The following is a 22,586-nucleotide window of genomic DNA, read 5'->3' on the forward strand; positions in this document are numbered from 1 at the left end:
CTGCAGGGTCTCATTGGCCTCCTCAGACCATCTCCTGACAGTCTTGGTGGTTGCAGGCTGGCTCATTATTACTTATTATTATTTTAATGATAATATTATTATCAAAATAATATTGTAATATATTAAAACAATATAATATTTTATCAAATATTATAAAAATATAATTTTTGTATAAAATATATTTTATGTTTTACTTCATGTCAAAAGAGGCGAACTGTCCCTTTAACAGCGCATGCGCAGCTCCTGTTCCTCCTCATGGCTCATTTCCATCACAGCTTCCTCATTGGCTGTTCGGCTTTTGCCTGATTGGTCGGCTCATCTGTCTCCGCAGAGTCTCCCTCGGCTCTGATTGGCTGCTGCCTCGACACCGTCCCCTCGGTAACACACTCTCTTTAAAATGTTTTTCTCCTCTCAGAAACGCGAACAACCGAGCTGCCGCCGGTAAAAGCCGAAGTCTCTCCCGTCCTGCCGAACCCTGGGAGCCAGTTTCCGATGAGTTCTGAACATGCAGAGTTCACAGAGTTTTCGCTTGGATGACTTTATTGCGGGATGGATCGCAGGTGAGAGACTTTTCATGCTTTTTTTCATGCTTTATGCAGAGTTTCTGTGTGTTTGGGGGGGTACAGTGGGGTAATAAATGGGGGGTAAAGGGGCTCCATCCACCCCTGCTTCTTAAAGCCGCATCATTGCTTCTCTAAATGACCTTTTCATGGCCTCAGAAACAAAAAACTGGAGTTTTTCTGCAGCATCTGAAGCATCCACCTTCTTTGTAAACAATTGTGGGGTCCCAAAGGGTCCCAAAGGGTCCCAAAGGGTCCCAAAGGGATCCAAAGGGGTCCAAAAGGGTCCAAAAGGGGGTCCCCGGGGCAACCCAGGGACCCCCTCCGCTCAGAACCGACATAAAGCTGCCAAATCGTCCGCTAATGCGTCCAGAGACTGTCACAGCTTTTCTCATTAAGTTTGTAACTGCGGGCACGGGCACGCGCTGACGGGCACGCGGCGACAGACACGAAGTGGGGGCGCTGCTGCTGTGCCACGAGTTGCGTAACCAGAAAAAAGTAGGTCTCAGATTCATCCTTTAGAACGGAATCATATCTGTGGGTTAGGGTGAGGAATCTGAAACTCTGAGTCCCCTCCGCTGTGTTCAGCTCTGTTTGTTCCATCAGAAACTCCTCAGAGGAGCTGAAGCTTTAAAGGGACAGTTCGTCTCTTTAAAGGGACAGTTCGCCTCTTTTGACATGAAGCTGTGTAACATCCCATATCAGCAGCATCATTTCTGAACATCTTCTTACCCCCTGCTGCGTCCTGTGAGCAGAGTTCCAGCCTCGTTTTGGTGTTGATGAAGGTAGTCCGGCTAGTTGGCTGGGGTTTAAAAAATAAAGCGTTTTGCTTCTCAGAACAATATGCGTTCAACAGAGTAATACATTTGCATCACAAAATGGTTCTCCAGGAAAAAGTCAGAGCTCACAATAAAGTGAAGCCTTTAGGTTCACTTTATTTCTGCCAGGAATCTAAATGTTTTCAGAGTGAACACTTCGCCTTTTGTCCTGCTGGTTTTGGAACAAGAAGGCGAGATTTTCCACTCATCCACACAGACTCATTATTCATGTGCTCACTCTCAGCTGCTCAGCAGTTCAGCTCAGAGGGACCCAGACATGAGTCTCAGGGCCACTCGGGTAAAACGCCCTCAGGAAGGCAAGAACAAAGCCTACTATCACCTTACGAATATATCGAGGTTCAAAGATCTGATGTCTCAGCAGGACCTGGAAAAACTCGTCCAGGGCTGTGTTCCAAACCGCATACTTCTCCTACTACTCATACTAACTTTCTGAGTTAGTATGCGAGTTTGAGTAAGCAGAAGTTCCCGGATGCATACTAGATCCTCCTAAATGTTGGGTATGCATCATGAGGTTACTACTCATACTCAAACTACCCAAGATGCAACGTAACGTGACGTCGCCGATCGTCATTTCCTGTCAAAACGGCAGTTTCAAGCTAGCTACAACGAGGGTAGGTTCACTTCCTGTTTTCAAAACAAAAGCACCAATTGTATGGTAATGGCTTTCCCTATGATAAAAGGCAACGGGTATTTTATTTTGTGAAAATAACAGGAAGTGCGTTAGCTCACTGCGGCTAGCTTTAGTAGCGCCGAATTTGTGGGAACAAAATTGTAAACAGCCGGTATTTTGTCAGGTTTTCAACACGTTGGGGATCTAAACGACTACTTTCTCACCTGAAAATGTTTCAAATGTTGCTAAAGTTTACAGAGTTTAGAGCTTAAGAGAAATCAGCTTCAGGCCGGCTGATTTCAGCTCGGGCAGGAGCGAGATGCATTGTGGGTAAACGCTCTGCAAACTGTCTTTTTATTTCCACTGTTTTAATGTCTCTGTAAAGAATCCCCTTTGTTGTTGGATTGTTGCTGTACAGATAAACCTGCCTCACTTGCATTTAACTCAACACTAAAGCATATTATAGCATCACTTCCTCACTAATAAGACGTTTATTATGGTTGCATTGGAAGTCTGATAAATATCCGTCTGTTTCCCGGTGGCTTAAAAATGTTCTTTTTTAAAACTTGAGAAAATTACAGTCAAATTTTTTCCCTTTATGTCCTATTTCACTCATTTAGAGGTACTAATGTGTGCCTGTTCTACCTTTTATTCCATAAATAACCAGCAGTATGTGTGCTGGTGGGGGGGTTATTCACTGTTTATTACTGTAAAGCACTCTGTAAATTAATTTAATTATTTTCTTCTACATTTTTATCAGTGTTTTTGTATTGTTTTACATATTGTTATTGTTTTATTGTTTTTGAATTGGCTCTATATGAATGAATTGGATTATTTTATAAATAATTATGATTACAATGAATTGAATTCCAATTGGCTTGAATTGGACTTTATTATCTAAGTGCCTTGAGATGTCATATAAATAAAACTGAATTGAATTGAATATGTGTGAGTTAAAAAAGACAAAAAACGGCCTGAAACTGAAAGTATTGCAGCTTTCATTAAAGATATTTGGGGAAAAACTAAATAAATTCTAAGCAGTGAGTCCATAAAAGACAGAAATATGATTTGTTCCTGATTTCAGGACAGTTTCATGCTTCAGACGCTGCTTTTCTGTAACTTTCTCCCCACGTTGCTGAGCTGAACTCATGTTCAGATATGTCAGCTGGTTTTTGATGAGCTGCTTCTAACCTTGAGCCAAAATCCAGCCGGATATCATTATTTGTTTGCGTGCTAAACGTGCTCCAGAGTTACTGAAGTCCAGCAGATTTAACCCTTTGTGCGGTCTTAACATTGTGTTTACTCCCTTTGTCCTACGGGTCAGAAATGAGCCGCCCTACCAAAGGCCCAAAATAAAGCAACTTAATTGAATTTTAAATCCAAAATCTATTAAGTAGTATGAAACCACCTGTTGTTTATCTATTCAACTCAATTCAATACATTTTTTATCATGTAGTTTTTGTTACACAATACAAAAAGACAATCACCAGTTTTCAGGATTACACTTTTTTTTGTTTTTTTGGTCAGTTGGACCAACAGTTTTCTTGTTTTCTCAGTTTTCTTTTACATAATAAAGGTTCATTATTGCTATTATATAAATGTGAAGTAATTACTTCTGAATTAATTATATTGAAAGGGAAAAAAACAGTGAACTTTTTTCTGCTGTTTAAATGTTTTTATAATTCACGGGTCAAAAATGACCCATAAGACAATCTTTGTACCCTAGTGGTGTACAGCCCACATGGAAACATAAACAAAAATAAAGTCTGACTTTTTCTAATGATGGGGTCCCTTTAGGAAAAGGAAAAAGATAGTTTAAGGTGTTTTTTCTACAGCTAAACATGGTGGTGGCTCACTGTTGACCTGCAAAGCGAACACAGACGTGTCAGAGCGTCTGTTTGCACTGCAGCACATCTCACAGTTAAAGGAAAGTTAGAAGTAAAGTTAGAAGTTCATGGTCTGTTTCTTCTCTTTTGGCCACAGGAGCAGCCAGTGTGGTCGTAGGACATCCGCTGGACACAGTCAAGGTATTTAAGAGCTGATCTAACACCGATCCTGCACTTTTACAGCCGTCTCACCCTGATTACAGCTGCTGTAAAGCTGCAAAGTGGGGCGTTCGCTGCAGGATCTCCTCTTCATAGGCCTGACGGGACACTGGTTCAGGGTTCAGGACATTCTTTTGTTTGTTTGTTTGTTGCTTTATTTGTTTCAAATCTGTATACAGAATAGAGTTTCACAATTAGCTACAACACTACGATTTGAAAAGGGGATGGAGGAAGCTTTGCTTTTAATATTCCAACCCGCTCACAACAAAACAATCACAAAAACACAATTCACTACAATAACTCTCAACACAAACACAGGACAAAGACAGAGACACAGACAGGCCCAGACAAACTCCAACCCTACACCCCTCTCCCCACAGAATATACATGTGCATATACATACATACATATGTATACACATACACATATAGATATATATACACGCATATATACACATATACACACATAACATACACAAAATCCGTATATTAAGGAAAAAATAAATAATAATAATAATAAATTCATAAAAAAATATATATATATATATATATATTAAAAAATAAAAATATATAAATAAAAAAATAAATATAGGTCAGAGAGGTCAGAGAGGTGTGGGACCTCTCCCATCTTTATCTGACACGTGCTGTAGACTCATCTTCCATCACAGACCAAAGGATGACGAACCTGTGGCGCTGCCTTTATTAAAGATAATAACTTTATGAAATCTTCTGAGGAGTCAAACATCCTCCTCATCACAAGTCAGATTCCTTCGTTAGCAAAGTAAATGTAAAACGTTTCACTTCCTGATCTGATAAAACATTAACCACAAAGTGCTGATAAAGCATCGTTAATCATTTCTCTGAGTGCAGTGAAGCAGAAAAAAATGCCTTTACAGTTTATTTGGATTAAAGTCAAACCCGACAGTTTGTCTCAGAATCTCAGCTCAACTTTATTTATAAAGCCTTTTAACACAGCCGCGGCTGAAACAAAGTGCTGTACAACACAAAATACACAAGGCATAAAACACAAGAACAATGCAAAAACAACAAAATTAAAACAATAACAGCAACAGAAACAGAGTCTGATGCTGGGTTAAAAGCCAGGGAATAAAAATGGTTTCAAGACGAGTTTTAAAAATGGGCAGTCTGATATAAAATGGGAGGTCGCTTCCACACCTGTGGAAATAAATCTGAGTTTAGCTACGCCTTCGAAAACAGCATGTAGACAAAAGCTTGTCAGTTATATTCAGCTTTTATCCGTGCTGTAAAGATGCTGTAAATTCCCTCCTGCTGCAGAACATCTTTCAGTTTTTTCCCCCAACGACATCGTCTGCAGGCAGAGAAATGTGGACAAAGGTCCAGCTGCAAATGGATTGAAGCCAGAACTTTTCTGATGGGAAGGAGTGGAAAATGAATGTCCAGAGTGATTGTCCTGAGATTTAAACTCTTTTCTCTTTTCTGCAGACGCGTCTCCAGGCGGGCAAAGGCTACAGAAACACTCTGCACTGCATCCTCACCATCTACAGGAAGGAAACGGTAAACTCCTCCTCTGTTTGCTGCACATTTCTTTAAAATAATGCTCTGTATCATCCGTGCACTGGTGGTTGGGACCGTGTTCAGAACACAGGAGGATTCTGGGTCGGTCCCAGGATTCAGGACGTGTGTTTTTGCTCTTTTTGTACTCTTTCACTGCTTTCTGAGTCTCCAGATGTGTCAGTTTGAGCTCAGCTCTCGCTGCCATTAACCACAGGCCTCCTTCGGGCCTCCTTCTCCCACAGCTCACGTGCACGGCTGTATTTTATTTTTAACATATGTCTCCCAAACCTCATACCTGCAACAAGGATTGCAATAATGTGCAGAGCTGATATCCTCAGAAGTTTAAAAGTTTCCAGATTTGACCCTTTTTCACTTCTGTATTTTTGTTTACTAGCAGTAACCATGACAACCAGTGACTGTTTTCCCTCTGTTGGATGTGGCGCTCAGGTGGCGGGGTTCTTTAAGGGCATGTCTTTCCCGCTGGCCAGCGTCACGGTCTACAACTCAGCTGTGTTTGGCTTCTTCAGCAACGTTCAGAGGCTCGTCAGCCAGTATCGCTACGGCGACGGGCGGCATCCCTGCGGCATGTTGGACCTGACGGTGGCCAGCATGCTGACCGGGCTGATGTCCGTGGGCCTGGGCGCTCCGGTGGATCTGGTCAAGATCCGACTGCAAATGCAGACGCAGATGGTGCTGGCAGGTAAATCAGGGTTTGTTTGCTGGGGCTTCGTTCATTTATTCATTTATTCTTTTTCAACTAATAAAACAAAAAATTAGGTCATATTTTGGTCGTATCTTTGGTCGTATCTTTGTTCGTATCTTTGGTCGTATCTTTGGTCGTATCTTTGGTCGTATCTTTGGTCGTATCTTTGGTGATATCTTTGGTCCTATCTTTGGTCGTATCTTTGGTCGTATCTTTGGTCGTATCTTTGGTCGTATCTTTGGTCCTATCTTTGGTCGTATCTTTGGTCGTATCTTTGGTCGTATCTTTGGTCGTATCTTTGGTCCTATCTTTGGTCGTATCTTTGGTCGTATCTTTGGTCGTATCTTTGGTCGTATCTTTGGTCGTATCTTTGGTCGTATCTTTGGTCGTATCTTTGGTCGTGTCTTTGGTCCTATCTTTGGTCGTATCTTTGGTCGTATCTTTGGTCGTATCTTTGGTCGTATCTTTGGTCGTATCTTTGGTCGTATCTTTGGTCGTATCTTTGGTCGTATCTTTGGTCGTATCTTTGGTCGTATCTTTGGTGATATCTTTGGTCGTATCTTTGGTCGTATCTTTGGTCCTATCTTTGGTCGTATCTTTGGTCCTATCTTTGGTCGTATCTTTGGTCGTATCTTTGGTCGTATCTTTGGTCGTATCTTTGGTCGTATCTTTGGTCGTATCTTTGGTGATATCTTTGGTCGTATCTTTGGTCGTATCTTTGGTCGTATCTTTGGTCGTATCTTTGGTCGTATCTTTGGTCGTATCTTTGGTCGTATCTTTGGTCGTATCTTTGGTCGTATCTTTGGTCGTATCTTTGGTCGTATCTTTGGTCGTATCTTTGGTCGTATCTTTGGTCGTATCTTTGGTCGTATCTTTGGTCGTATCTTTGGTCCTATCTTTGGTCGTATCTTTGGTCGTATCTTTGGTCGTATCTTTGGTCGTATCTTTGGTCGTATCTTTGGTGATATCTTTGGTCGTATCTTTGGTCGTATCTTTGGTCGTATCTTTGGTCGTGTCTTTGGTCGTATCTTTGGTCGTATCTTTGGTCGTGTCTTTGGTCGTATCTTTGGTCGTATCTTTGGTCGTATCTTTGGTGGTATCTTTGGTGATATCTTTGGTCGTATCTTTGGTCGTATCTTTGGTCGTATCTTTGGTGATATCTTTGGTCGTATCTTTGGTCGTGTCTTTGGTCGTATCTTTGGTCGTATCTTTGGTCGTATCTTTGGTGGTATCTTTGGTGATATCTTTGGTCGTATCTTTGGTCGTATCTTTGGTCGTATCTTTGGTGATATCTTTGGTCCTATCTTTGGTCGTATCTTTGGTCGTATCTTTGGTCGTATCTTTGGTCGTATCTTTGGTCGTATCTTTGGTCCTATCTTTGGTCCTATCTTTGGTCGTATCTTTGGTCGTATCTTTGGTCGTATCTTTGGTCGTATCTTTGGTCGTATCTTTGGTCGTATCTTTGGTCGTATCTTTGGTGATATCTTTGGTCGTATCTTTGGTCGTATCTTTGGTCGTATCTTTGGTCGTATCTTTGGTCGTATCTTTGGTGATATCTTTGGTCGTATCTTTGGTCGTATCTTTGGTCGTATCTTTGGTCGTATCTTTGGTGATATCTTTGGTCGTATCTTTGGTCCTATCTTTGGTCGTATCTTTGGTCGTATCTTTGGTGATATCTTTGGTCGTATCTTTGGTCGTATCTTTGGTCGTATCTTTGGTCGTATCTTTGGTCGTATCTTTGGTGATATCTTTGGTCGTATCTTTGGTCGTATCTTTGGTCGTATCTTTGGTCCTATCTTTGGTCCTATCTTTGGTCGTATCTTTGGTCGTATCTTTGGTCGTATCTTTGGTGATATCTTTGGTCGTATCTTTGGTCGTATCTTTGGTCGTATCTTTGGTCCTATCTTTGGTCCTATCTTTGGTCGTATCTTTGGTCCTATCTTTGGTCGTATCTTTGGTCGTATCTTTGGTCCTATCTTTGGTCGTATCTTTGGTCGTATCTTTGGTCGTATCTTTGGTCGTATCTTTGGTCATATCCTTGGTCGTATCTTTGGTCGTATCTTTGGTCATATCCTTGGTCCTATCTTTGGTCGTATCTTTGGTCGTATCTTTGGTCGTATCTTTGGTCCTATCCTTGGTCGTATCTTTGGTCGTATCTTTGGTCATATCCTTTGTCCTATCTTTGGTCGTATCTTTGGTCGTATCTTTGGTCGTATCTTTGGTCGTATCTTTGGTCGTATCTTTGGTCGTATCTTTGGTCCTATCTTTGGTCGTATCTTTGGTCGTATCTTTGGTCGTATCTTTGGTCATATCCTTGGTTGGGGTTGTATTGTCTGGGCTGTTAAACGGTAAACTTATCAAACTGTGTTCACATCAGTTAAATTGTAAGAATGAAACATTTACAGCCTTTTCATGTGTTTGCCAAGCTCACCTCTCTTACACCTGCAGTCACCTGCAGCTCACATTTGTTTTATTAACTTTCTCAAAGGAACTTCATATTCCTGATTGTTTTATGATTGTGCAAAGTGCCAGAGAGCTTAGTCAGAGTGAACTCATCTGAAGTGCTGTGCCTTGATAAACATGAAACAGTAAGACTATTTTATCACAGAAATAAAAAGTCGACATTTTAACTGCCAACGAGAAACTGCTGAGAAATGAAGTGTGTGGTATTTGTGGGTTATTTCATCTCTGCTGTTCCTTGCTGACATGAACACAAATGTTTCTGACCTTCTCACTTCCAGTCAGCACAATTATAGTTCACAGTGTGGAGAAACACACTGAAATGACACCGTTGTGTTCTTTTTACCGGAGTTAGAGTAAATCAGAGATTAAAAGGTTCAGTTGGCCGTCTCCACAGAAAGAAACTTCTAACGTTCTCGTCTTGTTTAAGGCCAGACACTACAGGTGGACAGGGTAATATTTTAAAATAATAGATATCACCATGAAACTTCCTCAGTCGATTACTTATACAAGTATGAAAAAAAATGTATTACAAGTTTTAGAAATTTGTATGTTTAATTATGCAAATGAGGCATTATCTCATTAAATATGCTTCTGTAAATATCTTCAGAATACTGCTAAGTGTATAACTGGCAAGTTTGGTGTTAGTAGGTGCTCCATAGGCTGAGATATTGATACTGGAAAAATAAAAAAACGGCTTTTAAAGATTTAAATAGGGGAATTCATTTTGGTAAATTTGGGCGAAACGCTCAAAATGTGATGAAATAAACAGTTTAATTTATGTTTTCAACGTTTTCTTTAAAGCAGGTTGAAAGAACACATATTGATTGAAGGAGTAGACTGGCTCAAAATCTCAGAATTGACTGTTTTTGCCTGCCGTGTCTCGCCTTAACTCAGAAAACCTGCACCTTGCTGGCAACATGCCCAGCGGAACCAGCATCCCTCTGCGCTCCGTCAGCATCCCCAGCCAGCGGCTCTACCGAGGCCCCATCCACTGCATCAGCAGCATCCTGCAGACCGAGGGCCCCCAGGGCCTGTACAGAGGGGCCGGGGCCATGATCCTGAGGGACGTCCCTGGATACACGCTCTACTTCCTCCCGTACGCCGTCCTCTGTGACCTGCTGAGGCCGGACGCCTCGTCCAGCCCCCACCCCTGCTCCATATGGCTCGCTGGAGGATTAGCAGGTAAATTTAGCATCTGGTGTTCAGCTTTTGAACATCAGAATACTTCCTGTTTAACTGTGAGATTTGTTTAACTGAAGCTTTCTTGTTGGAGTCATCGTCATAAATCAAATCGAATCAAATTGATTTGTAGCACATTTCATGTACAAACAATTCAAATTGCTTCACATAAAATAAAAGCATTGCAGCAGGGAGTGGAAGAAGCATTAAAAATACATAAACTGCACGGTATCTTTTAACTTATCTTGACTGTTGCTTGTTTTTAAATTCATTTAAATGATTTTATTTGTTTCTCTTTATATTCAATTCAATTCAATTAATTTTTATTTATGTAGCGCCAAATACAACAAATGTCATCTCAAGGCACTTAGATAATAAAGTCCAATTCAAGCCAATTGGAATTCAGTTATTTGTAATCATAATTATTCATAGAATAATCCAATTCGTTCATATAGAGCCAATTCAAAAACTTTTAAATTTAAAATTCTTTTATGTATTTTAATGCTTCTCACACTCCCTGCTGCAATGCTTTTATTTTATGTGAAGCACTTTGAATTGTTTTGTACATGAAATGTGCTACAAATCAATTTGATTTGATTTGATTTGATTTGATAAAAGAATATAAAGAGAAACAAATAAAATAATTTAAATGAATTTAAAAACAAAGAACAGCCCAGATAAATTAAGTCATAGCCATAGTCTATTTTTATCGAGCACATTTAAAACAACCTCAGTCGACCAAAGTGCTGCACAGAAGCAAAAGCATAATAAAAATAATCCTAAACACTACAACAACAAATACAACACAAGGGACACTAATCATTCGCCGGGCGAGTTAACTCGTTATTATCGCGTTAAAGTGTTAATTATTTAACGCCGATAAATATTTTATCGCACATTAACGCAGTTTTTATTATTTATTATATTATTGTAAAAGTCTGTTGCTCACAGGCTTTTATTTTGTAAAAGTCTGTTGCTCACAGGCTTTTATTTTGTAAAAGTCTGCTGCTGTCTGCTGTGGAACAGGAAGAGAAAGTAATCTTTGGATCCACCAAACATGGAGAAGGGTACGGAACTTTTACTCGGCCATTTTCATGTTAAAGTTCTTCCAGACGGCGGAGTCGACAGAACCAAAGTCATCTGTAAACACTGCCAAGTTGAATTGTCTTCTCAGCGTAGTAGTTCCAGTCTAAAATATCACTTAAAGGCAAAACACACAACTGATAGCAGCAAGTCATTCAAGGAAACAGACAGTGGAGCGAGGCTTCTACATAAAAACTACAGAAAGATGCTGATGTTAAAAGTGTGTTTGCACAACAAATGTTATGGCACTTTCATTCATATGGCAGCACATTTAAAATAAAACTAAATGCTAAAAGCTATACGCTACTTTTGGATTCATTTTTGGATTCTGCGAACAAATGAGATTAATCGTGATTAATCAGGGAAATCATGTGATTAATAAGATTAAAAGTTTTGATCGTTGCCCGGTCCTAATAGTGAAAACTAAAGACATAAAGTACTTTCTGGCTCTGGTAACTTACAGAAAACACCTCTGGAGCTCCGTTCCTGGTCAATAACGTGTTTTTATTCTCTCTGAAATGTTTTCAGACTGAGTCTACAGACCAGCAGCAGGGGTTGCTCGTTGTCTGTATTTTGGATGATTTCTGTTTATTTGCAGACCTTTGCTCGTCTCCCACACTGCAGGAGTTCTGTTTTTTTTCTGTTTAATTGACTTTTTCTGTCATGATTTGTTATAAATATCTGAAGACCTCATTCCCAGGCCGTGTAATTTAAGGAAGCCGACGTCATTTCTGCCTCACGCGGGCGTTTTTTCTCGTGGTCAAACTTCTTATCAGCACAGAAACGCACAGCATGAAGGGCGTGTTGCTTTCAGCCAATCCCAGCATGGAGGAGAGCCGTGTGGGCGGCGTGGATAAACTCTGCAGCATTCAGCACGATTGCTTCCAGATGCAGGCGAGCTGCGAACACGTGACGGAGGAAAACGTTGCACAGAGACGGCCAGACTCGGCTGTAAATCAAGAGGCCCCCTGAGCGTTGGCTATAGGAGCGATGAAGAAGCTGTTTGTTCCCACGGTTCAGACGTTCAGAGAACTAACGCCTCCTGCAGACTGAATGTGCAACTTTCTGTTCAGACGTTTTTAACTCAGAGTTTTTTCACTCTTTGTCTGAACTGAGAGATTTTCTCTGGGGTCAGATTAGATATGATGTCATTTCTGGGCCTGAAATGGAATTAAACTAGGGCTGGGCTAGTGAACTCGTTATTATCGCGTTCACGCATTAATTATTTAACTCCGATAAATATTTTATTGTGCATTAACGCGTTTATTTTATTTTATTTTATTTTATTTTATTTTATTTTATTTTATTTTATTTTATTTATAAAAATTACAACAAAAAAATGTTTTGAGGGCTTTTGCGCCTTTAGTAGATGGGAAAGTTCAGAGAGACAGGAAGCAGTGGGCAGATAGCGGGGGAACGACACGCAGCACCCCTGTTTTATTATTTATTTTATTATTGTAAAAGTCTGTTGCTCACAGGCTTTTATTTTGTAAAAGTCTGCTGCTCACAGGCTTTTATTTTGTAAAAGTCTGTTGCTCACAGGCTTTTATTTTGTAAAAGTCTGTCGCTCACAGGCTTTTATTTTGTAAAAGTCTGTCGCTCACAGGCTTTTATTCTGTAAAAGTCTGCTGCTCACAGGCTTTTATTCTGTAAAAGTCTGTCGCTCACAGGCTTTTATTCTGTAAAAGTCTGTCGCTCACAGGCTTTTATTCTGTAAAAGTCTGTTGCCGTATGCTGTGGAACAGGAAAAGAAAGTAATCTGCGGATCCACCAACCGCCTACTACATACTACATACTTGAAAACGGTATACTCATCGATCAGACAGTATGCAGAGCAGGGAAATCATGTGATTAATTAGATTAAACATGTTAATCGTTGACCTTCCTCAGGGTCCATCTCCTGGGTCACGGCTACACCGGCCGACGTAGTGAAGAGTCGGATGCAGGCCGACGCTCAGCTGCAGAGGAAGTATAAAGGGATCCTCCACTGCATCAGCGACAGCTACAGGACGGAGGGAGCCCAGGTGAGCATGTGGTTTACAGCAGAACCGCTAACTGGACCTCCCCCAACATCTCAATATATGCTAATGGCTAAATGTTTCTTTTTTATTCTGAGGGAATTTGGTCAACTTTAATAAACTTTGGTCTGTCTTGGAACGGCTGAAACTTCCAAACTGCTGAAGTTTAAATTGAAAATGTGAATAAAACGAAGCAGGGAAGCTGTAGATTATCAGCTGGGAGGCTTCGTCATATTATGGTGTAATTTCACATTGTGTCAGTCCAATAAGTCCAGTTATGAGTCCTCACAGTCGCTCTGGTTCATCCATTTCCTGTCAAAACGGCAGTTTCAACGAGGGTAGGTTCACTTCCTGTTTTCAAAACAAAAGCACCAATTGTATGGTAATGGCTTTCCCTATGATAAAAGGCAACGGGTATTTTATTTTGTGAAAATAACAGGAAGTGCGTTAGCTCACTGCGGCTAGCTTTAGTAGCGCCGAATTCATGGGAACAAAATTGTAAACAGCCGGTATTTTGTCAGGTTTTCAACACGTTGGGGATCTAAACGACTACTTTCTCGCCTGAAAATGTTTCAAATGTTGCTAAAGTTTACAGAGTTTAGAGCTTAAGAGAAATCAGCTTCAGGCCGGCTGATTTCGGCTCGGGCAGGAGCGAAATGCATTGTGGGTAAACACTCTGCCTCAGGAAACGGTTTCAGAAACTAATTCCTGTTCGATCGATTGATTGATCGATTGATTGATTGATTGATTGATTGATTGATTGATTGATTGATTGATCGCCTTTTTTGTCAAATTAAAATGAGTCACTTGAGTTTTAATCAATTTTAAAATGAGCTTTTAATAAAAGTTGGACTCTTCGTTTTGGTCATTAAACAGAACAACAGAATAAGGCTTCTGGTTTCCATGGAAACCTCCTTGTTTTTAATCATTAAACTGATCATTAAACATTCCTGGAAATGGAAACTGTACAAAAGGAGGCCGGATTCTGTGAAACGTGGTCACGTCACACGTGCACAGCTTTAAAAACTCTGTCCTCGCACACGAGACGTTTATCAGAGAGTTTGGATGTTTCTCAGAAACGTTGCAAAGTTTGGAGAAACTGCTGCTTGGCAAACACATTCTGTGAACATTCACCTTCACATTCACCAGAGAAGGTGAGCTGAGCTGCTCATGTGACCCGATGGACCGATGGGTGAGGTTATTACAGGACGGCTGAGTGACCTGTGGGCGCTCCGTCCATCGTTAACAGGAAGAACGCCTTGTCACAGTGTTCTCGTCTCTATTGATCCGGTAGAAAGTAAATAGCTAAAACAGTAAATAAGATGTGAGGACGGCACCAGCAAAGCAAACAACTGTAAAGTTTGTGAATAAACTAAGAAATTATGTTGTAATCATGTCACTTCATGATATCTGCTGGTTTAAGTCATTCATCCTCTATGATGCAGTGAAACAGACTGAGAGCTCAGACGGGAGTTAGTGGTACTGACATGTATCTGTGGGGTGTATCCCTCGTGCACACAGTTAGAGATGGTAACACAGCCCACTCCCTGCCACTCAGCAGAAAACAGGAGAATGAGCTAAACCAGCAGCTAACTCAGCAGCTAAATCAGCAGCTAAATCAGCAGCTAACTCAGCAGCTAAATCAGCAGCTAATTCAGCAGCTAACTCAGCAGCTAACTCAGCTGCTAAATCAGCAGCTAAATCAGCAGCTAACTCAGCAGCTAACTCAGCAGCTAACTCAGCAGCGAAATCAGCAGCTAAATCAGCAGCTAAATCAGCAGCTAACTCAGCAGCTAACTCAGCAGCTAACTCAGCAGCTAAATTAGCTAAATCTGCCGCTAACTCGGCAGCTAAATCGGCAGCTAAATCAGCAGATAAATGAGCAGCTAATCAGCAGCTAATCAGCAGCTAACTCAGCAGCTCATTCGGCAGCTAATTCGGCAGCTAAATCAGCAGCTAAATTAGCTAAATCTGCCGCTAACTCGGCAGCTAAATCAGCAGATAAATGAGCAGCTAATCAGCAGCTAATCAGCAGCTAACTCAGCAGCTAATTCAGCAGCTAACTCAGCAGCTAAATCAGCTGCTAAATCAGCAGCTAACTCAGCAGCTAACTCATCAGCTAAATCAGCAGCTAACTCAGCAGCAAAATCAGCAGCTATATCAGCAGCTAAATCAGCAGCTAACTCAGCAGCTAACTCAGCAGCTAACTCAGCAGCTAAATCGGCAGCTAAATCAGCAGCTAAATTAGCTAAATCTGCCGCTAACTCGGCAGCTAAATCGGCAGCTAAATCAGCAGATAAATGAGCAGCTAATCAGCAGCTAATCAGCAGCTAACTCAGCAGCTCATTCGGCAGCTAATTCGGCAGCTAACTCTGCAGCTAATTCAGCAGCTAACTCAGCAGCTAATCAGCAGCTAAATCAGCAGCTAAATCAGCAGCTAAATTGGAAACTAAATGAGCAGCTAATCAGCAGCTAAATTGAAATCTAAATCAGCAGCTAATCAGTAGCTAAATTGGCAGTTAATCAGCAGCTAATCAGCAGCTAAATCGGCAGCTAACTCAGCAGCTAACTCAGCAGCCAAATCAACAACTAAATCAGCAGCTAAATAAACAGCTAAATTAGCAGCTAACTCGGCAGCTAACTCAAGCAACTAAATCAACAGCTAACTCAGCAGCTAATCAGCAGCTAAATCAGCAGCTAAATCGGAAACTAAATGGGCACCTAATCAGAAGCTAATCAGCAGCTAAATCGAAATCTAAATCAGCAGCTAATCAGTAGCTAAATTGGCAGTTAATCAGCAGCTAATCAGCAGCTAAATCGGCAGCTAACTCAGCAGCTAACTCAGCAGCTAAATCAACAACTAAATCAGCAGCTAAATAAACAGCTAAATCGGCAGCTAAATCGGCAGCTAAATCGACAGCTAAATAAACAGCTAAATCGGCAGCTAAATCGACAGTTAAATCAGCAGCTAACTCAGCAGCTAATTCAGCAGCTAACTCAGCAGCTAAATGAACAGCTAAATAAACAGCTAACTTTGTTAGCAGAGCAGAAGATGATCCATTATCCGTTAGCAGCATAGATAAGTTAAGGGAGTAACTAATCATAGTTTAAACATAGCCATGGTTTGCTTTAACACGCTAAAGCCCAGCTGTTGTTTTTATGTGTATTTTGACACTTTCCTCATACATGACACCAAAGCTCCGGTGTCTGCATGAACTCTGAGAGCTAAACATGTTGCACTTTAAGCATTCAAATGTAAGTTTGGCCTTTTTGTTTTGCAGGTTTTCTTCCGGGGAGCATCAGTGAACGCCATCAGAGGCTTCCCGATGAGCTCCACCATGTTCCTGACCTACGAACTCTCTCTGCAGCTGTTCAGGAGTCTGTAGGACTGCAGATGTGAAGGAGACGCACAGCTGGGGGGGAAGCATCCCAACAACGTGCGCAGCAAAGCCGTGCACGTGCAGCTCATCAAAGACCGGGAGAGTTCCACTTCTGGTTGGAGCCTGTGGGAACAGAATTAATCAATGTGATCATTATTTTATCAATATTTTGGTGATTTGTAAAAGTGAAGCTAACAGGAGACGAATGGATTCGCATCATTATGAGTTGGACAAGTTTTAGGGAGAAAACGTGTGTTTATCAGAGTGTGGTGTGACAAAGAGATCAGCTGTTAGCATCTGTGAAGAGACAACGTGTTGCACAGAAGTGTTGTTGTTGCAACTATTGCCATAAGTGTTGCACAGAAGTGTTGCACAGAAGTGTTGCACAGAAGTGTTGTTGCAGAGAAGTGTTGCTGTTGCAACTGTTGCACAGAAGTGTTGCACAGAAGTGTTGCTGTTGCAACTGTTGCACAGAAGTGTTGCACAGAAGTGTTGCACAGAAGTGTTGCACAGAAGTGTTGCTGTTGCAACTGTTGCACAGAAGTGTTGCACAGAAGTGTTGCTGTTGCAACTGTTGCACAGAAGTGTTGCACAGAAGTGTTGCTGTTGCAACTGTTGCACAGAAGTGTTGCACAGAAGTGTTGCTGTTGCACAGAAGTGTTGCACAGAAGTGTTGCACAGAAGTGTTGCACAGAAGTGTTGCACAGAAGTGTTGCTGTTGCAACTGTTGCCATAAGTGTTGCACAGAAGTGTTGTTGCACAGAAGTGTTGTTGTTGCAACTGTTGCCATAAGTGTTGCACAGAAGTGTTGTTGTTGCAACTGTTGCCATAAGTGTTGCACAGAAGTGTTGCTGTTGCAACTGTTGCACAGAAGTGTTGCTGTTGCAACTGTTGCCATAAGTGTTGCACAGAAGTGTTGTTGCACAGAAGTGTTGTTGTTGCAACTGTTGCCATAAGTGTTGCACAGAAGTGTTGTTGTTGCAACTGTTGCCATAAGTGTGGCACAGAAGTGTTGCTGTTGCAACTGTTGCACAGAAGTGTTGCTGTTAGCATCTGTGAAGAGACAACGTGTTGCACAGAAGTGTTGCTGTTGCAACTGTTGCACAGAAGTGTTGCTGCTGCAACTGTTGCACAGAAGTGTTGTTGCAGAGAAGTGTTGTTGTTGCAACTGTTGCACAGAAGTGTTGCACAGAAGTGTTGCTGTTGCAACTGTTGCACAGAAGTGTTGCACAGAAGTGTTGCACAGAAGTGTTGCTGTTGCAACTGTTGCACAGAAGTGTTGCACAGAAGTGTTGCACAGAAGTGTTGCACAGAAGTGTTGCTGTTGCAACTGTTGCACAGAAGTGTTGCACAGAAGTGTTGCACAGAAGTGTTGCTGTTGCAACTGTTGCCATAAGTGTTGCACAGAAGTGTTGTTGCACAGAAGTGTTGTTGTTGCAACTGTTGCCATAAGTGTTGCACAGAAGTGTTGCACAGAAGTGTTGCTGTTGCAACTGTTGCCATAAGTGTTGCACAGAAGTGTTGTTGTTGCAACTGTTGCCATAAGTGTTGCACAGAAGTGTTGCTGTTGCAACTGTTGCACAGAAGTGTTGCTGCTGCAACTGTTGCCATAAGTGTTGCACAGAAGTGTTGTTGTTGCAACTGTTGCCATAAGTGTGGCACAGAAGTGTTGCTGTTGCAACTGTTGCACAGAAGTGTTGCTGTTAGCATCTGTGAAGAGACAACGTGTTGCACAGAAGTGTTGCTGTTGCAACTGTTGCACAGAAGTGTTGCTGCTGCAACTGTTGCACAGAAGTGTTGTTGCACAGAAGTGTTGTTGCACAGAAGTGATGTTGCACAGAAGTGTTGCTGTTGCAACTGTTGCTCAGTATGACACAACATTCAATCATCTGAGGATTTGAAGAACAAAAGAAATATAAAACGTGGACGTTGTTAGATTTTAAATCACCTTTAAGCTATTTATCATTTAGAAGGCAAACGCACTTTTTAAACTGAAGAAATATGAATCATGCTGAAAATAAGCTTTTTATGTAGAATATTTTCCCAAATGTGAGTCTTAAATTGAACACTTTTTATCTCCTGGCACCCTTTCTGTGCTTTGAATTGCAGTAATTCAGTAATGTTGCATCTTTAATGAACGCATCGAGAGTTTTAGAATATTTTTAAACCTCTTACAGTATGTGAGGCAATCAGCAGTAAAAGTTCTTTAAGGTGGACTGTGTGTGTGGCACCTTCCACTTTCTTATATTAAGAAAAGTGAGTTTTACCCGAGTTCATCTCTACTTCTCATTAAGCGGCATCACATTTACTAATAAGGGTCACAACATGATTTAAGAAGCTTTTTCCTGATGTAAATATGTGTAAATATGTTAACGACCTTTCCAGATGTTTATTGTACATAAATAAAGTTTTCAAACACGTGATTGAATCGGCTCTTCTTGGAATGAACAGTCATGTGACGGCTGCTGGTTGCCAGATAATCAGCTCGTTGCCAGATAAGCGCTTCGTGTTACAGGAAAGATTGACTTTCATGTTGTAAGCGAAGCTGATAAGAAGTCAGGAGCTTCAGCCTGCAGACGGCTGATAAAAGCCTGAGGTCAGTGTCACAGCAGCAAGGTGCGCCCGTGACCTTTCACCTGCACGGGCCTGTGATGTGGCGCCGTGGCCACCAGAGGGCGCCATTTACACACTGATGCAGTTTAACAGCTGTTACCCGGGGCGACAACAGTCAGGGGCCCCAGGAACGCCACAATCTGGCATAATACAGAATAAATCACAGTAATATACAGTAAATATACTCAATACTTCAATAACTAATTTCCTTAGCTAGGAAATTGTTTTTGAATTGGCTCTATATGAACGAATTGGATTATTTTATAAATAATTATGATTACAAATAATTGAATTCCAATTGGCTTGAATTGGACTTTATTATCTAAGTGCCTTGAGATGACATTTGTTGTATTTGGCGCTATATAAATACAAATTAATTGACTTGAACTAACTGTCATCAAGTGTATTTTGATGTACAGATGTGCAAATGCTCATAGAACTACAAATGCATCAATATGTCCTCTTGTCAAGGCCACTCACTCACATAATCAAAATCAAATCAAATCAAATTTATCTGTAGCACATTTCATGTACAAACAGTTCAAAGTGCTTCACATAAAATAAAAGCATTGCAGCAGGGAGTGGAAGAAGCATTAAAATACATAAAAGAATATAAAGAGAAACAAATAAAATCATTTAAATGAATTTAAAAACAAGCAACAGTCCAGATAAGTTCAAAGATATCGTGCAGATTTCATGCATAGACACATGAGAACAGAAATGTTTTTAAAAAACGTCTTTATTTGGTAGACATAATGTTATGAAAACAAAACACATCAGCATCAGTGTAATCTGGACACATTGACCCACAACACAGAGAGGGAAGGAAGTGTCCTCCATTTTCACAAAAAAAGGAATAAGCAACAACTTTCAAAGCATCTGATATTTATTTAAAGGGACAGTTCGCCTCTTTAAAGGGACAGTTCGCCTCTTTAAAGGGACAGTTCGCCTCTTCTGACATGGAGCTGTGTAACATCCCATATCAGCAACATCATTTCTGAACATCTTCTTACCCCCTGCTGCGTCCTGTGAGCAGAGTTCCAGCCTCGTTTTGGTGCTGATGAAGGTAGTCCGGCTAGTTGGCTGGGGTTTAAAAAATAAAGCGTTTTGCTTCTCAGAACAATATGCGTTCAACAGAGTAATACATTTGCATCACAAAATGGTTCTCCAGGAAAAAGTCAGACCTCACAATCTCTTGGCCCTATTTTCTCTCCCTTCGTATCACTGCCTGCTGTCCAGAGCGAGCAGCAAACACTGTAACAGGCGCGGCAGGCGGCAATTATTTAACGCCAATAAATATTTTATCACGCATTAACGCAAGTTTTATCATTTATTTTATTTTGTAAAAGTCTGTTGCTCACAGGCTTTTATTTTGTAAAAGTTTGTTGCTCCCAGGCTTTTATTTTGTAAAAGTCTGTTGCTCACAGGCTTTTATTTTGTAAAAGTCTGTTGCTCACAGGCTTTTATTCTGTAAAAGTCTGTTGCTCACAGGCTTTTATTTTGTAAAAGTCTGCTGCTGTCTGCTGTGGAACAGGAAAAGAAAGTAATCGGCGGATCCACCAAACATGGAGAAGGGTACGGAACTTTTACTCGGCCATTTTCATGTTAAAGTTCTTCCAGACGGCGGAGTCGACAGAACCAAAGTCATCTGTAAACACTGCCAAGTTGAATTGTCTTCTCAGCGTAGTAGTTCCAGTCTAAAATATCACTTAAAGGCAAAACACACAACTGATAGCAACAAGTCATTCAAGGAAACAGACAGTGGAGCGAGGCTTCTACATAAAAACTACAGAAAGATGCTGATGTTAAAAGTGTGTTTGCACAACAAATGTTATGGCACTTTCATTCATATGGCAGCACATTTAAAATAAAGCTAAATGCTAAAAGCTATACGCTACTTTTGGATTCATTTTTGGATTCTGCGTACAAATGCGATTAATCGTGATTAATCAGGGAAATCATGCGATTAATTAGATTAAACATTTTAATCGTTGCCCGGCCCTACTTTAAAGCAAAGAAAACGAATTCCATTTTACGTTCGTGGTTATGAAGTACAGCTCTAAGCCAACTGAGTGTAAAGTCTGCTGATGTACAGATGTGGGCTGCTCCTTCATTATGTCGAATAAAAGCTCTGGAGTGGATTTCAGTCTGGCTTTTAGAAGCTTTTAGCTCTCAGATAAGCTCTGAGTGCAGGTTGGCCACATCCTGGGCTTTAAAAGCAAACTAATCCATCTGAGGAATAAAAGTTTCCATTTTCCCTGAGCTAATGTCAGCGGTTTGGTACCTTACAGGAGAAGAAGAAGAAGAAGTTACAGGAGAAGAAGAATGCAGAAACATAAAAAGGTGGATGAACACAGAAGCTAACAGAGAAAGAAAAGGAGACGCATCATCATCCATCATGAAGAGAAGACTTCAGATAAACCATCCAGAGATCACAAAGAGACACAGTAGATTAGACTTTGGCACAAATGAAATATCTCTGAACATTCATGTGAAAGTTGATCAGTTGGGACCAGATGAATGTTTTCTACCCTTCAGGTCTGAAGCCAGAGAGGATCAGATGTGAATCCGGCTTCTAGTCCAAGAGTCGTGTGTGTTAATCTCATTATTATCTGAATAAAGTGATATTTTGGCTCTTTTTTGGCTCTTTTGGCAGTTTTTTCACTTCCATTCACTGAGCGTGGGGAAGACCCACCTCCTGTTTGGAAAGCTTATGGTGTGAAAATTGATTTATCTAACAGACATTTTCGGCATGTTTACATATATTCGTGTTTCAGATGCCATCAAAGTCATTAAATGTACCGTTATGTGTTTTATTGGATTATAAATGGAGTCAGACTGAACAGCTGATATGAAAAAACCAACCTTCCTGATGGTCCTGACCAATTAAAAACACCGTCAGGATATTTGTCATCAATAATAAAATATACCACCGAATGTTACTGAATATTGATCCACTTAACAGCAGCATGGTGGTGGATAAACACTGGATCAGCTGAAGGATTCAGATTTTCTGACAGTTTGCTGCTCTGCAGCGCCACCTGCTGGTCATAAGTTTGATGATTTTCTCACATTTGTGGACAAACTGGAGCTCCTCTGCCACCTTTGCTCTGCAGAGACTCAGCCTTTCACGGACCAAATCATGCTCACAGTCATTTTTGGTCTCTTCCTGGTCGTTTTGGTCACAGTCACATGTTTAAAATAACGTTTATTTTGTACCTCATTACTGGCACCAAATGTCCCCGTCTTCACTTTTATGGACTGTGTTTCAGATCTGAAATGTAAAAATGGATGTATATTACCAAATTAAATAAAGATGTTGAGTTTATACTGCATGAAACTGAACTTTTCTCATTTGAGATTTGATTTGTTTCTAATTTAATCCAACTAAGGAGTGAAAAATCTATTTTCCTCAGAGGAGCTGCAATAAACATCCCGTTTAGTTTAAGTATAATTATTGAGAAAAGATGGATTTTCAGTTTGTGTTGGAAGTTGTAACAGAATAAGCTCATTTACATGATTTTATCCACATATGAGTCGGAGCTAAAGAAGAATAAG

The 22,586-nt window shown here is 40.7% G+C and overlaps 1 protein-coding gene across 1 annotated transcript; it reads left to right on the forward strand.

Annotated features, from left to right (window-relative positions):
* Nucleotides 1-440: 440 nt before the first annotated feature.
* On the forward strand, nt 441-16,812 carry slc25a48 (solute carrier family 25 member 48). Its single transcript, XM_075480774.1, has 7 exons — nt 441-560; nt 3,993-4,036; nt 5,518-5,589; nt 6,037-6,289; nt 9,650-9,937; nt 12,908-13,041; nt 16,317-16,812. The coding sequence occupies exons 1-7, from the start codon at nt 506-508 to the stop codon at nt 16,419-16,421; spliced, it is 951 nt and encodes a 316-aa protein (XP_075336889.1). The 5' UTR covers nt 441-505; the 3' UTR covers nt 16,422-16,812.
* The last annotated feature ends 5,774 nt before the right edge of the window (nt 16,813-22,586 follow it).

This window comes from Odontesthes bonariensis, chromosome 13 (genome assembly GCF_027942865.1).
Source record: "Odontesthes bonariensis isolate fOdoBon6 chromosome 13, fOdoBon6.hap1, whole genome shotgun sequence".
Classification (NCBI taxonomy): Eukaryota; Metazoa; Chordata; class Actinopteri; order Atheriniformes; family Atherinopsidae; genus Odontesthes; species Odontesthes bonariensis.

What these genes read in the sequence shown, in the direction of transcription:
- slc25a48 (XM_075480774.1), top strand. Translation starts at nt 506, where the DNA reads ATGCAGAGTTCACAGAGTTTTCGCTTGGATGACTTTATTGCGGGATGG. An exon ending in TATTGCGGGATGGATCGCAG is followed by an intron (nt 561 to 3,992) that starts GTGAGAGACTTT and finishes TTTTGGCCACAG; the next exon opens with GAGCAGCCAGTGTGGTCGTA. An exon ending in ACAGGACGGAGGGAGCCCAG is followed by an intron (nt 13,042 to 16,316) that starts GTGAGCATGTGG and finishes TTTGTTTTGCAG; the next exon opens with GTTTTCTTCCGGGGAGCATC.